Source organism: Rhagoletis pomonella, unplaced genomic scaffold, assembly GCF_013731165.1.
Source record: "Rhagoletis pomonella isolate Grant_MI unplaced genomic scaffold, Rhpom_1.0 Rhpom_scaffold_00004, whole genome shotgun sequence".
In the NCBI taxonomy this organism is placed as follows: Eukaryota; Metazoa; Arthropoda; class Insecta; order Diptera; family Tephritidae; genus Rhagoletis; species Rhagoletis pomonella.
This window is the reverse complement of record NW_023458558.1, coordinates 10369800-10384512: the sequence shown is the minus strand read 5'-3', so window position 1 is coordinate 10384512 and position 14713 is coordinate 10369800. Positions and strand designations below refer to the sequence as shown.

The window sequence follows — 14713 nt, the reverse complement described above, 5'->3', positions numbered from 1 at the left end:
GAATTTTAACTGGCCAACCATAAAGTACCTAAGCTCATTTGGTTAAGCAGCTCATTCAGAGGCAAAGCAGACCCATAGCAAATTGTGCACACCTACATTGACACGCTCCTACAACATCTATATGCGTACATATAAACAGTGCCATTTGTGTCACTGCTGACTTACATACGCTAGGCGTCAAATGAAAGTGTACACCTAGTATAATACTCACATTTATTTTAATGAAAAATTTTTTGCATTAAGTATTTATGAAAATAATGTTCATTCTATAATATAAACAATATAAATAAAATTTTCACACTTTATATTTAGTAAGATATCAAAAGTTCAAGAAATTTTCATCAAAATTTTCCACTTTTTATTCATAATTTCTAGCAAATTTTGCAGCCCATTAAATTTTAGTCTAACGAAGTGCAAGTTTTACACAGCTAAAAAATCTCGTTGATTTTTGGATTTTTTTTTTCGAGACTGCTTTTGCGTTTTTTTTTTTTATATAACAAGTGCAATTTTGTTGCCAACGGTCTCGCGCATTTTATTTCATAAGAAATTCATGCTTATATGGAAAAAAGTGCAAAAATCCGTGGCTAAAAAAAAGGTCAAACATTTAATGGGCTGCAAAACTGCATACTAGAAAATTTTATAGATCTGAATAATATTCAATAATTTTATTGAGCTTGATGCCGATTTTTTTTTTAAATTTTGTGGAAAAAACCACAATTTACATTTTGCTATTTTTTTAGCTATAACTTCTATAGCTATTAATCTTCACATCTTCTCATCAGAATTTTTCACAGGGATTTAATCCAATGACCCCAACGTCCAAAGCCAGTGGTGTAGCTACCCACTGAGCTAAGTTCGAATTGTAAATATTACACCATGTGACAGTAAATTTTACACACAAAATTTTTTTTTTTAATTTGCGAAACTATGAGCCAAATATAGCAGTTTTAGTATTTCTGTCTTACGTAAGGATTTTTTTAAGCACTTTGAAATTTTAAAAATATGTATAATTACTTTAAAAAATTATCAAAAAAAAAACTCAGTGCCATGTATAAAAACAGTATGGCTATCAAATTAAAGAGAAAATTCTGTAGAATATTGAAAATGTCCTATCCACATGGTGCCCATATTGTTTTTCTATATACATGGGAATCAAATTTTTAAATAATTTTTAAAATTAATCATATCTTTTTCGAAAAAAATCTGACGTCAGAGAGAACAACTAAAAACGCCGTTTTACTATATTGCTTCATGTGTTTCGAATTTCTTTTGTTTTTGTCGCACGGTATTTTGTATATATTAAAACATGTTGTACACGTTCATTTATCGCCTAGTGTAGATATGTATGTATGTACATCCCTTAGCACTGGTGTTCGCCAGAGAATAATATACACTAAAATTTAGTTTGGCTGCAGTTGATATGTTGGCCTAAACACTAAGGTACATATTTTTCGCACACTCACACTCACACACATGTGCAAAATATTTCAACTATTGCAGTTTATGGTCCAACGCTGGTAAATTAAATTTGTTTTTGGGTATTTGAAAATAAACGTGTATTTAGTACAACAGGAGAGAAAAATAAAACAAAATATACAGTCCAACCAACCGCAGATACACGCAATGACACGCACACAAAAAATAGACGGCTAAATTGTTCTGATGTGTGGGAAGTGGTGTTCACAAGTCTAAATGAAATTATCAAGGCTGGTAGGAGAGCAAATAAATCAGAGGCATTTTATTTAAACTTTTACTTTTAGTGGAATCAAAGAACTTTAAATAGCGACAAATAATTTCTCTAACAGAACCAATGCCAGTGTTTCTTGAGCAGAAAATTTTTGTTTTTCATTATTTAGGGACGGAAATGTACTTTTTGACTTCGACGTTCAGGAAAAGACTAAAAAAATTTTGAGTTGCAAATAATCCCGAAGAAATGCCTAACTAATATCATTAAATCCCGGAAAAAAAGAAAAAAAAAACACCCACGAACAGTCACAAAAGGTCCCGACAAAGGTCTCGAAAAACTAAGAAGGAAGAACTATCGGTTATTTTGTACTGAAAAAATATTAGACCAAGCTTAAAAAAAGAAAGGTTTAAGCTTCAGTGCGTTAAGTGGTAAGCACGCCTGGACGTAAGATTTTGCATCTGATAATAGGATGCCACGCAAACGCCTTTTGGGACTTTCCGATTCTAACACAAGGCGTAAAACTATATTTGATTTAATATTTTTAAATTCAAAGGCAATCAGCTAACGACCCGCAACAGGGTTAGGAAAGAAGTGATAGATATAAGACTTGCCACGAATTCGACTACGAGCAGGACTATGTAGTAACTGGAGGGAGGAAAATAAAACAGGGGGTTCCCCAGGGTGGTGTCCTTTCTCCATTACTGTTTAACTTTTTTATTTCAAAGCTCCCTCAACCACCAGAGGGAGCCTCGATGGTCTCTTATACTGACGATTGTTCGATCATGGCGTCTGCGAATGAAATTGATGAAATTGTGCTCGAAAGTAAACGGTTATCTCGCCGAGCTTAATCGCTTCTTCACTAAACGGAGCCCCTCCTCTCCCCTATAAAATCCTTAGACTACAACTGGGAATTCACGTCGACGACGAACTAATTCCGGCGGTGAACAACCCGAAGATCCTCGGAGTAACCTTCAAAAGTCTTCTCCCCATCTCGCCGCATACAGCTGAAATTGTCAACAAAGTACAAAGCCGCAACAAGTTCCTTAAGTCGCTAGCCGGCAGCACCTGGGGCAAAGATAAAGAAACGCTGCTGTCAATGTACAAGGCAGTTGGACGGTCGGTTCTGAACTATGCAGCGCCCGTGTGGTTACCGGGGACTAGTAGGACGTAGTGGCTGAAGCTGCAGACTTGCCAAAACACGGCACTCAGAACAGCGATAGGACGCCTTTTGATGTCGCCGAAACATCACCTGTACGACGAGGCCCTTATGCCTCCCGTTAAGAAGCATAACACAATGCTCTGCAAGCAGTTTCTAGTTGGAAGCCACCTTCCTTTGCCTCGGGAGACTCGGACACAATGGCCCAACTGACTCTGGTTACTGCAGTAGGTTGAACTCATACCTGATCAGAATAAATGAAGATGTTCCAAATGAATTCCCGGCATGCGGAGAGACGCCTCATGACTCACAGCATATCTTCGCATGCCCACTGAACCCCACCCTACTGACGACCCTGTCGAGGCTGCACACTTCCTTGGTCTACCGCTAGGTTGTTTTTAGTAATCCTTTATATTTTATTTTGAGTTATGTCGCTATTGCAGAGAACCGTCGATATGTGCACATGCAACACTTTGTAAAATCCAAAAGAAGGGGGGTCCGGCCGCTTGCGTCAACTATCGCCTATAAGTGTGGCATCTGTCATGGTAAGTCCACCATTTTCGCAGCGCATCAAATTCTTCACTTTTTGTCGATTTTAAAGCCGCTTTTGATAGAACGAAGAGAAGTTGCCTGTACGACGCTATGTCTAAATTTTGGATACCCGCAAAACTAATACGGCTATGTAGGGCGATGTTGAGCACAATCTTCAGCCCTGTTCATATTGGGAAGGACCACCCCGCGTCGTTTGAGACCAAACGAGGTTTCAAACAAGGCGCGACTAACTCTCGTAGCTTAGAAAAGAAGCAACTCTTTGCATGGCACTCAAACGAAGAACAAAAATCAAGCTCTACAAGTCTTTCGTCATGCCTGTTATTCTATATGGCGCAGCAGCGTGGACGAGGATGAATACAGATGAGAAGACTTTGGGTGCTTTTCGCTCATGAGAGAGGAGATTGGAGAAGCTTTTTGGTCTCGGCCCAAAACTGAAAAATAGTTGTAGCGCCAAATAAGAGAAAAAGAAGAAGATATAATGCAATGTAGAATTTTGTTTGAAACTAATACATAGTCTGTAAGAATAAAATTTTCTGTGGAAAAATGAATAAATAAGTTGCCAAAGCCGCATATTTAAGTTGTTAGTTATTAGTAGCCAGTTTTTGAATGCCAGATTTCAGGTACTAGCATATATGTGGTCTGCAGGAATCAAATTTTCTGTAGGCAAATAAAAACATTAATAAAAAGTGGTGGCCGAGGCAGCATAAGTTATTTATTAGTTATTAATTGCAATTTTTAATGTCAGATTTCAGGTAAATAGGTACTAGGTGTCCATTGCCGATTCTTAGTGTTAATTTTTCATTTACTAGGCGCGAGTAAGCACTGACTGTCTTCAGACCCTAAAAAAGAACATTTTGTCTTTCTTTAGCAATGCTGTTTTCATACCTTTAAATCGATTTGCAATCTCAACTTAACATTTTTGCATTCATGTAGAATTTGGTATTGTACGAAATCTAATTCCAAGTTTTATTGATACATACCAGCACATCGTCGTTTAAAGTACAAAACCGCATAACTGACATTTGCAGCCAAAAATTGGATCTGCTCACACAAGCTCTGGCTCAATCCTTAACCATTCGTCCTGAAATATACTAACCACAAATGCGATTGTTTTATAAAAAGGAGAACCATTTTGAAGTATCAGAGTTTTTACTGTCTAGAAAATAATTTATGCAGCCTAACATACGCGGTTTTGCATTATCTTGATACGCGGTTTTGTACTTTAAACGAGGATATGCATATGCTCATACATATGTACATTACATGCATGTGTATGCGTCTGGGTAGGTTAAATTTGCACAGTTTTTAAGAAGAGTTTTTAAATTTTCTTTTCACGTGCAGCATTTCATATGGGAGATTTGAAAGTTTTTGATAACCGGTTATTTATTTGTGTATGAGTTTTATTTTGCGCCAAAAATATGCGCAAAGATAACTTTTATAAAACAAAACAAAGCCCACAATTTTAACTATCTTTTATATGAGCATCCGTGATGCATTCAAAGTGTGAGGTTAGTCAGCGATAGGCAAAGTTCACTAGCATTGTTCTGCATCAGGGATGGAAAAGTAGATACAATTGTACCTTTTTCCGACTTTTTCGAACCAAAAAGGTACACTCGTTACACTGAGCTCAATTTAGGTATAATTAGACAAAATAATAAATAAAGGTGGAAATATCTGTAATCTGAATGTACTCTGTCGGGAATTTATTTAGCCTTCCAACGATAGATAAGTAAGTAAAATTTTGAGTAAAATTTTAGCTCAAGTTCGCCTGTCCACGAAGTACCAAACCAAACTGTAATTTTACTAAATACTTTTTTAAGTACTTTCACTTTCAGTATATTTTTTTGAATAATTATTCAATTTTCAAACATGTGAACTCAAATGTGACCATTAGAAAGCCTGCTGTTTATAAGCAGGATTAAATAAAATGAATAAATGTTACCGAAAAAAATTACACCGCTGTTTTTTTTTCAATCAAAAAATATTTAGAGGTCGCGCAAAGCGCTCATAAGTTTTCCATGCACTTTATATGGGGGGAGAAAAAGTTTTTGTAGAAAAGGTACAGAATTATTGAAAATCAGTATTTTTCGATGGGAAAACGTTGCTTCCGATTATTTATTTTACCATTTTATGGGTCCCCCATTGCATTTTTTGAGGGTTTTAGGTAGGACCCCTAAGAAATATTTAATAATAGAAAGTGGTTTAATAAACAATTGGGTAATATTATCGAACATATTTATAAGATAAACAAAGTTTTCCGATCGAGAAATATTAATTTTCAACAACTCTATGCCATTTCTAAGAAAACATAACTTTTCTCCATATAAAATACATTGAAAACTTTGAGTGCCTTGAGCGACCCAGAAAAATTTTTTTGATTTCCAAATAAAAACTACTTTTTTCGGCATAGTACAATCCCAGAGGGTGAGAGCATTAAAATCCCGAAATTATTTTTTATGGAGCACCCCAACGTGCGTACATACATACATACATACATAAATCTTTATTCAATATTTATTCAATTAAACTGATATATTAATAATTTCCAAGTTAATGCAAATAATGTATAAATTTATTAAATTGTTACAAATTATCTTGAAACAATGAAAAAAAGTAAAAAAAAAATCATGTGCTACTTTTTAGGTACATTTGACAGGAAAAGGGTACATTTCTATTGTCAATTTAGGTACAATTTGAAATTTCGATTTTCCATCCTTGTCCTGATTATGTATGTAAATTTACTAAAATACATCCAAGCCCACGCGCGCGCAGACATTATTAAAAAACAGTTTGCTGCCTGAAAAAATATGTATTGCGACATTGTAACGTTTTGGTAGTGGTCTTGCTTGTACTAGTAGTAGTAGTAGATATAATAACTAAAAGTGGCATTTCGTTCCTTTTGTTGCACACGTCCAAATTTATTTAATTTCTTTTTTTTTTCATTTTGCCTTACGTGCACGCGTTTGTGTGCCGCAACGCTGCGAATCACATGGAACAAAATGTTGCGATAAAAAATTGAAGTTGCACGTTTTCGCCTCGCAGGGTAATATTTCAGCATCAAAGTGTTATGTAAATAAAAAGAGAATACTAAGTTAGCAAAAAAAACGGTTACAAAAAATGCCTCGCAGAAAAAAAAATGCGAACAAATGCAAAAGGGCGCAAACAATCAAATAGTATGAGAACTAAAAAAGTAGTATTTTTTAGGCAGTTATATGTATGTATGCATGTTTGTGTATGAAAAGCAGTAAGCAAATGGAAAAATGAAAAGCGTGCGCTAAAGGCGCGATAAGTGTGCGCTTTTCCGAAAAATATGCACTTGGGAGCGTTATGCCGTTGCACTTCGTTGCTCCAGCACGCAAGTTTGGCGGTGGAAGTGTTCATTGGCGCAATGGCGCCATTGCCATTGCCCTTCTACATACATACATACCAACATCCATACATATGTATGTATATTTATACTGACAGCTCAACATTCGTTGGCTTACGCGCGCGCTTTCTCGTACGCCGCTGCTGCGTCTGCCTTCGTACGTGAGTATAATCGCTGATAATTTTCGGTATATGTACTATATTGTAAGAACGATAAGTTTGCAATTGCACTTACAGCAAATAATGGAAAAAAAATCAGCACTTACAGGAAAGGGAGGCGCTAACAAAGCGTGGTACATAAACGCAATGGCGGAAGAGCAACAGCGGCCGTTGCAGCATACGACTTTACCGTCGAAGCGCAGCCAGTTGGTGAAGAAGTATTAAATTTAGAATATTTGGGTTTATTCACTTCTCTTTCTGTAGTGAAATTTAAATTGAGCCATATATTTCTACGGTGCAGGAATTTATTTTGAAGGTAAAAAATATTCGCTTAAAAAATGGAAAAGACAATGAAGCAAAATGGTGTCGGAATTTATGATTTTCTGAGACTAGCAAGCGACAAAATTGTTTGTGTTAATATTTAAGAGAAAATTCTACATAGAATTCTCCACGTGCATAAAGCAATTACTAATCAAGGATTATATTTCAGAAATTCTAATCGCATTTGCTTGTTTTTCACAATAAACAGAGCGTCACTTTAAATCCTAAATACGCTGCACAATGACTTTGCTATCTCTTCAGGAGACTTGTGGCAATGTATCTCATAAATTTCATGGAGCCTTAGATATGTCAGCCTACAACATATTGTTAAAGAAAATTATTAACTCTGTTATATAGGAGTTATATGTAGTATAACAGGATTGCGCCAGTTGTAGGTATCTCTGTACTTGGTCCTTCCATTGTGTTCGTGGGCGCTCTTTTATTTTATGCCGAGTCGAGGGATTCCTTCAGTGCCTAATTCAGTGAAATCTTTGTATTTTTATGCGCTTAACTATGTCCATGTCGTTAAATTTCACATATCCATGCCATTCAGTTCGTCATTCCATCTTCTTCGGTATACGTCATCCACGCGAATAATTCTCTCGAAAGCATCTAAAGTCTTCTCATGTTTGTTCATCCATGTCCACGTTTCTACGCCACATAGAAGAACGGGAATGGCGAGAGATTATAGGTAGTTATAACCCAGAAATCGACTACTGCATCTCTAAGGCCACCTTTAAGATGAACATCCTGTAAAGAAAAGAGTAGCAAACACCAAGACCGCGTAGAAGGGGAAACTAAAGTTTTACACCGATGGATTCAAGCTAGACAACAAGTTTGGCTACGGTGTTTTCTCTAAATAATTAGAACCGGAATTATTCGCCCGAATTCCGGACCACTGCCGCGTTTATCAGGCAGAAGTTCTTGCTATAAAAAGGGGTGGCTGTGTACCTTAATACACATGCTGTCTAGTCTAGTAGCTGTTGCGAAGACTACGATTAATATCTTCTCGGTCACCCAGGCGGCCATCAAATCAACGAAAGCGGTAATGCTAAGATCAAAGTTTGCACAGCTTTGCCTGGCAGCACTAAATGATATTAGCACCGTCTATAAGATCAGCCTCATACGGGTACCGGGACATAGATATATTGAAGGAGAGTGCAGAGCCGGTGAGCTAGCCAGGAAAGGTATTGTGTGAAAGCACAGATAAGATTGGAATATCCATGACAATCTCCAAATTAAGGATTAGAAATAACATCATTGAAGGCACTTGTACAACAACTAGGCTACTATGGCCCCAAATTGATAGGAAAAAGTAACAGAAGAACTGCTCCGCCTCAGGACATTTCGATGGTCATGGCTAGTGTAACCGGTCGCTGGCTATTTGGCAGGCACGTTTCGATATTAAGAATATACTCGCATAAATATTGCAGAAGTTGCAGAGATGAGGAAGAAGAAGTAACTGTTAAGCAGCTGCCCAGCTTTAGCTAAGATCAGAGCGGTCATTCTAGGTAGGTACTTTTTCAACTCTCTAACGGAACTATCCGGTGTAGGAATAAAACCAATCCTACGCTTCATACGAGCTTCCAAATGGTTCTATGCAGAATAGTCACTGAGGTTCCCAGTGTTTCACAGTGGTATCACAATGGACCTGCAAGGTCTAAGTGAGTTGGTCATTGGACCGATTGACACATCAAACTAAACTAACTTAAGCACCGTTTAAGACCACCTTTTGTGGGGGTAAGTCAAGTTAATGGTCTATGCTAATAAACTTCCTACGGCTACGCAGTTGACAACCAACACTCGGCGCATTTTTGCCCGAAATAAATTCCGTAAAATTTTCGTACTAACTAATAAAGACAATTAAAACGTGTATTAGTAATCGGTTACCGGTCTGTTATTCTAATTCTTACAGGAATTAGTTTAACAGGCATACGTATATAACTCTTCAAAATTTCTGAAAGAATTTTCAGACTTCCTTATATGGGCGCAGAATTGAAGTCATTCACTTTAAAGCCTTCATATAATTCTTATGCATTTTACAAAGAGATAATAATGCCAAATAATTTAAATGTCAGTTAAAAAAAAAATCTTTCTTTTCAACCACTATCCGTAAATAGTCTAGTAGCTCTGTCACCTTTACCTTTCGTGCTCTTTTTTTGTTGCGTGTCTAACGACTACGATTGGATTTGCCAGCGATTTTACGAGATAGGCGTAAATTACCGTTTAATATTTGGAACATGAGCCTTTTTAGCCATTTTTAGGCGCTTAGCAGGGCATTTAACTAAGTTGTCAACGTAAATGCCAAAAACAGCAGCTTTTAATACCCAAACAACAAAGCAAGGCAGTCAAATGCAGCAAAAATAGCAACAACTGTACAAAAGTAGAAATTCACAAAGCCATCGCGCTAGTTGAGCTGCTACAAAATGAAATACAAAACAATAGCTGTTACAACAATAAAAACAACAACAAACAACAAGTGTGAGAACAATTCAGATTGCTACAACAAAACTATTACAATAACACGCACAACAACTTTATAGATACAGCCCATGAGCTGGCGAATAGGCGAACGAACGACACCGGAAATTGTATAAGTAAAACTTTTTAGGCTATGGGCTTAAGGGCAAAAGGGCGAAAGGGCGAAATGGCTTTATATTTAGAGAAGGGCGCGAAAGTACAAAATAAGTACAACAAAAACTTTGAGGCAGGTGGCAGCAGAGAATGGAAGTGACAGTATCGTTTTTGGCTAACTTACAGTTTTGGGCCTTTCGTTGGTGGTCGAGCGACAATTGTGGCTGGAATAGCAGCAACAGTAACGGCCGCGTTAGATGGTAGCTCAGAACACTGGACGGCAGTAAATGTGTGCAAATGTGTGTTTGTGTGTGGGTTAGTGAGAACCCTGCGGTAAAACGGGCTCTGTTAAAACTAGCGCAGTACTTGAACATTTTGGAATTTTACAGTTACAATTTATCGGTTTATCGATTGATTTAGATCAGAATAGGGATTTTCAGTCGTTTACATGTGCTGCTGAATTAGCTATCTATCCATTTTTGGCCCACAATCTAATCGGTAAAGGTTTGGGGAAAGGAGATAAAGTTGTGTTAAAATATATTGACAATTTTGTTGTCAAAATATGACATAGTGAAAACCAGCCTTAAGTAAATGTTATTTCATCAGGATAAGGTAAGGTTAAAATATTGAAAACCACTTGCTGCAGACCTATCCTTGTAGGCCTTTATAGAATGTAAACGATATATGCATATGTACATACGTATAAATCTCCATGTTTTTGTTAGATTGCCTGGCGGGTAGGGTTTCATGGTTGCATAGTCGCTTTCCGTGTGACCGGCGAATCTGGGAATTTTACACTCAGTAAAGGCCTGAAAATGGTCTCTGCCAGTGGGTATATATAGGTAGATACTTGTTTGTGTGTTCGGCCAAACTGTCAGACATTCACGAACTGACACCAACGCCGTCGGGCTCGGGTACAGGAACACCAACAATGGCAATCAGATGAAAATAAATGACATTGTAGCAATCCGGCGCGAAGCTTGGTTGTACATACGTTTTGTCGGACGTGGGTTAGAAGCACAGGTGATAAACGAGGCAATGTGGCGCGAGATGTGTGTGAAGATATATGTACCTAACTACATACATGCATAGATTTGCGTAGATCAAAAGACAATGCAGACAAATGTGCCGTACTACAATGAAACGTGTTGACGCATACGTAGGTACATACTCGTATGTATGTACATTCATCAAGCGATAATCGTACATCCACACATGGCGGTTAGTTAGCTGTGTGTTTTATGCGAATGACAATAACCTAAGGCTGGCATTTAGCGGTTGAGTGATAGTTCTATTTCGTGAGGTGAAAGCAGCGTTGCATGTTGCGCGTCATTAAGTTTTGCGAAATTCAAGCCGATGCGATTATCTTATTGCTCTAGCAAATTTTGCTTTCTAAAATGATTTTTTAAGTACCTAATATTTATTTTTGCTTAAAATATATTTTGCTTCTTCACTTACCTCAACGGTGCTGTCGCGTATGTAAATCTCCTTGGTATCATTTCGATCTCGCGGCCGATACGTTATCCGATAACCAAGAAATTCTCCAAGTATGGTATCCGGCGGCGGTGCTTTCCACGATATGTACACGGACGTGGACGAGGTGTTGTGTGCGGTGGTGGGTATTGGCTTGCCAGTTGGTGCTAAAATAAAAGAAAAATGCAAAGAATAATTGGCTTAAAAAAGTTAATTTTATTTTAGAAGTTTAGGCATAAATTTAATTGAAGATGAATGCTATATGATATGTTATTGTAGCGCTACATGCGAGACCCCTGCGTTCCAACGAAGGTAAAAGCATAGACAGACGGCAGCGTTTATCCAGATCAACTGGTTAATTAGGAATTATCTCGAGAGTTCACCGCAGTTGATGCAGATTAAGGCCTAGAGTTAATTCTCAAACTAACGTAGAATGCAGAGAACATGCAAAAATAGGCTGGAGATCTGTACATAAGCGGTTGTGCATTCACCACACTAATTCAGGTAGCACCCTGGTTCGATCCTTCCTCCGCGCAATTCTTAAAAATCATGTTTATTTTTAATTTTTAATCGACTTCACAAAAAGGAGAAGGTTATCAGTTCGTCGGAATATTTTTATTTCTTGATTCTTATGTATGTTACCGCATAACTTTGGAACACGTTAACCGACTTCTATAATTATTCTTAAAAATGAATGACAGAGGGGGTATCTCTGGCTGCAATTTTCTAGAATACCGCAATATATTTAAGGCCGAAATCCTTTCTGTCTCTAAATCAATTGAATCTAAAGCTAAAACGGTGTTTATATGAGGCGATTTTACAGGCAACTTTTATATGAAAGTTTGTGTGAACGGTCTTTCAGCTAATCGCTTCCAATGACGTTGGGGCAGCCAACGTTTGATTCAACTAATCGCCGCTAGAACATCGTTTTAATAAACTTCTTCCAACTCTTGTGTGACCGAGCTTTGCAAATTCTTTTTAAAGTTTTCAAGATTTGTGTATCAAATACTGGTCATTTGGATAGCTTTAAAAAAAAAATATTTTGAAAATAAATTTAAAAACATTTCGATTTTGTTATCTACAAAGTAAATTTGTTACTTAAAAATTTAGGTGGCAACCCTATTTTGAAATACGCTGGAATGAATAGTACATATCTTACAAAAAAAAAATGCTGATTGAAATTAACAAAATAAAACATTGCATTACATAGAAGCGTGGCAACTCTGGACGAAAATATTTTTTGACCAATGTTCTCACCAGTACCTTTCATTTGACATCCATATTGCGATGTTTTAGATAAATTGTGTATAATCGAAAATAAGTGGCAACCTTAAACTAATTTCCTAAGGGATAACACTTAGTGTAAAGGGAAAGCATTGTTTAAGAACATTCTCTGGGTACCCATGAATAGTAACATTGGACCTGTACTTTCTACAAAAAAGAATATGCGATTCAAAGTAGGTGGCAACCTTATTAAAAATATTTTTTATTTGGGTATTTTTGAAATACCTTACATTTGATACCCATATTATGATGTTTTAAATGATTTGTAACAAATTTCGAATAGGTGGCAACCTTATACGTGTTCGCTCGGGGGTAACACCTACTTAGATGACTTTAAAATGCAAAACCTGATACCGAAAATAACAGTTATTTTTTTTTTTAACAGCTAAATTTCGCCAAATATTTTTGAAGTCTATAATAAAGGTCCTTGCCGTATAATTATCAAATGAAAGAGGACGGAAATAGCTTTTAAACAGAAATAACGACCGAAGGTTTGCGCCTCTTTTAAATTTTTTTTTTATAATATAATACAAAAGAAATTCATATACTTGACCCAAGTTTTGTTCTATGTTAATTAAATAATATTTTCATTGAAATATTTTTCAATGGTTGGCATTCGTCGTTTAGGCATTTTAGTTTCAACGCTATTTTAGTCCTCTTTCATTCAACATACCAAACTTTTTTAATATTTATAAGCGGTTTGTTCATTATTAGGAAAGGACTTTTATTTCGGCCTTAAAAGTAATTTTGGTCAAAAAAAAAAAATTCTGTTATTTTCATACCCTGTGCAAAACATTATCTGCATACAAAATTTCATAAAATTTCGTTAGAACCGTTTCAGAGCACCTTTTGGGCATATATGTATACTTATAAGACTTCATGCACGTAAGTATTTTATTGGGGAGAGCATGAACTCTGATTATGGGTGGCATAACTCAAGTGTCTTTCAGAAAGACTATATTCTAATGCAGAATTTCGGATGGAATTTCGTTAGCTATACGCCTATGTGCAGCAAAAATACTTTTGCCTGCAAATAATTGAGCAGCATTTCTGTTAGCATCTCAAACAAGCATACACAAATAAATAACCGATTGCAAAATAACTTTAAACTTTCTTCTTTTCCGCTTTTTAACTTTAAAGCGTAGTCATCTTGTGTATTTGCTAGCGACAACTTCAGTTTCAGCCATTCACTGTCATCTTGGTAATCCTATCCGCTTACGCCTTTACCGTCGCTCCGTCATTTCCTGATTGTGTTTCACTGCACTTGTCGCGGTGAGTTATAAACCTCGTGTTGCCAACGGTGCGGTATTCCGAGACTCGCGCGTTGTCAAGTTGTCACGCGTCGGCATAGGTTTCCCACCGGCAACTCGCGCCTCTTTTGCACACCAAAACGCCAGCAGCAAACAACATTCCTTAATGTTTGTTTGTTGAAATCTCTTCCTGCTTGTATTTGCACCCCAGCAGTGTATGAATATCGCACTGCCACTCCCTAACTTGACTTTTTAACTCACTCGCGTCTTAACGCTTCGTCGCGAACGTTGATGCTTCATTTGGTTACGCTGTTCACTGCTTACAGTTGCTGTTATTTCCAATTTAGTTAGTGCAGAGTATATACTCCTGCCACCTCCCAAATACGTATGTATGTAAATAAATGCCATCTGCTTTTAAACTTACACTTCCCTTTGCACCAATTGTTGTATCCACTCAGAGCAGTGAGTTGACGTGCGTCAAAGTTTACTCGGTGCTCTCGGTTTACTTATCACCCATTAAATCTTCTTCTTTTTTAACTCACTAACAAAAGTACTCCACTCCGTTTACTGCTTTCTTTTGACACTCTGCCTTTCGTTTGAGCATAGTGAAGCGTAAGGCGACATCACAATAAGTTCGCTTTGACGCTTCGTCAACTTCCCCTCCTACCTACCAGCCCTTACAAATGAATGAATTTAATTTAAATAAGTTCAGTACTTAAAGTTGATATAATTTAAGAGCAAGTGGAATGAGTTACCCAGCTGATCATGTAATGGGGCTGGGAGGTGTAAATAACTGATATGAAAAATTGATAAGCGGTTTAATCAAAGTATTATTTACAAAAAAAAAAGAAGAAAAATAGCCTTGAATACTACATATATATGTATATACGA

General features: G+C 36.9%; 1 protein-coding gene across 2 annotated transcripts in view; it reads right to left on the bottom strand.

Moving 5' to 3' along the window:
* The window catches only part of LOC118736968 (tyrosine-protein phosphatase 99A), a gene marked incomplete at its 5' end in the record, with an annotated part of 239500 nt that overhangs the window by 221415 nt on the left and 3372 nt on the right, over positions 1-14713 (bottom strand). For both annotated transcript variants that reach the window (XM_036467149.1, XM_036467151.1), the window contains 1 exon segment: positions 11274-11455. In XM_036467149.1, coding sequence (XP_036323042.1) covers positions 11274-11455 — 182 coding nt within the window.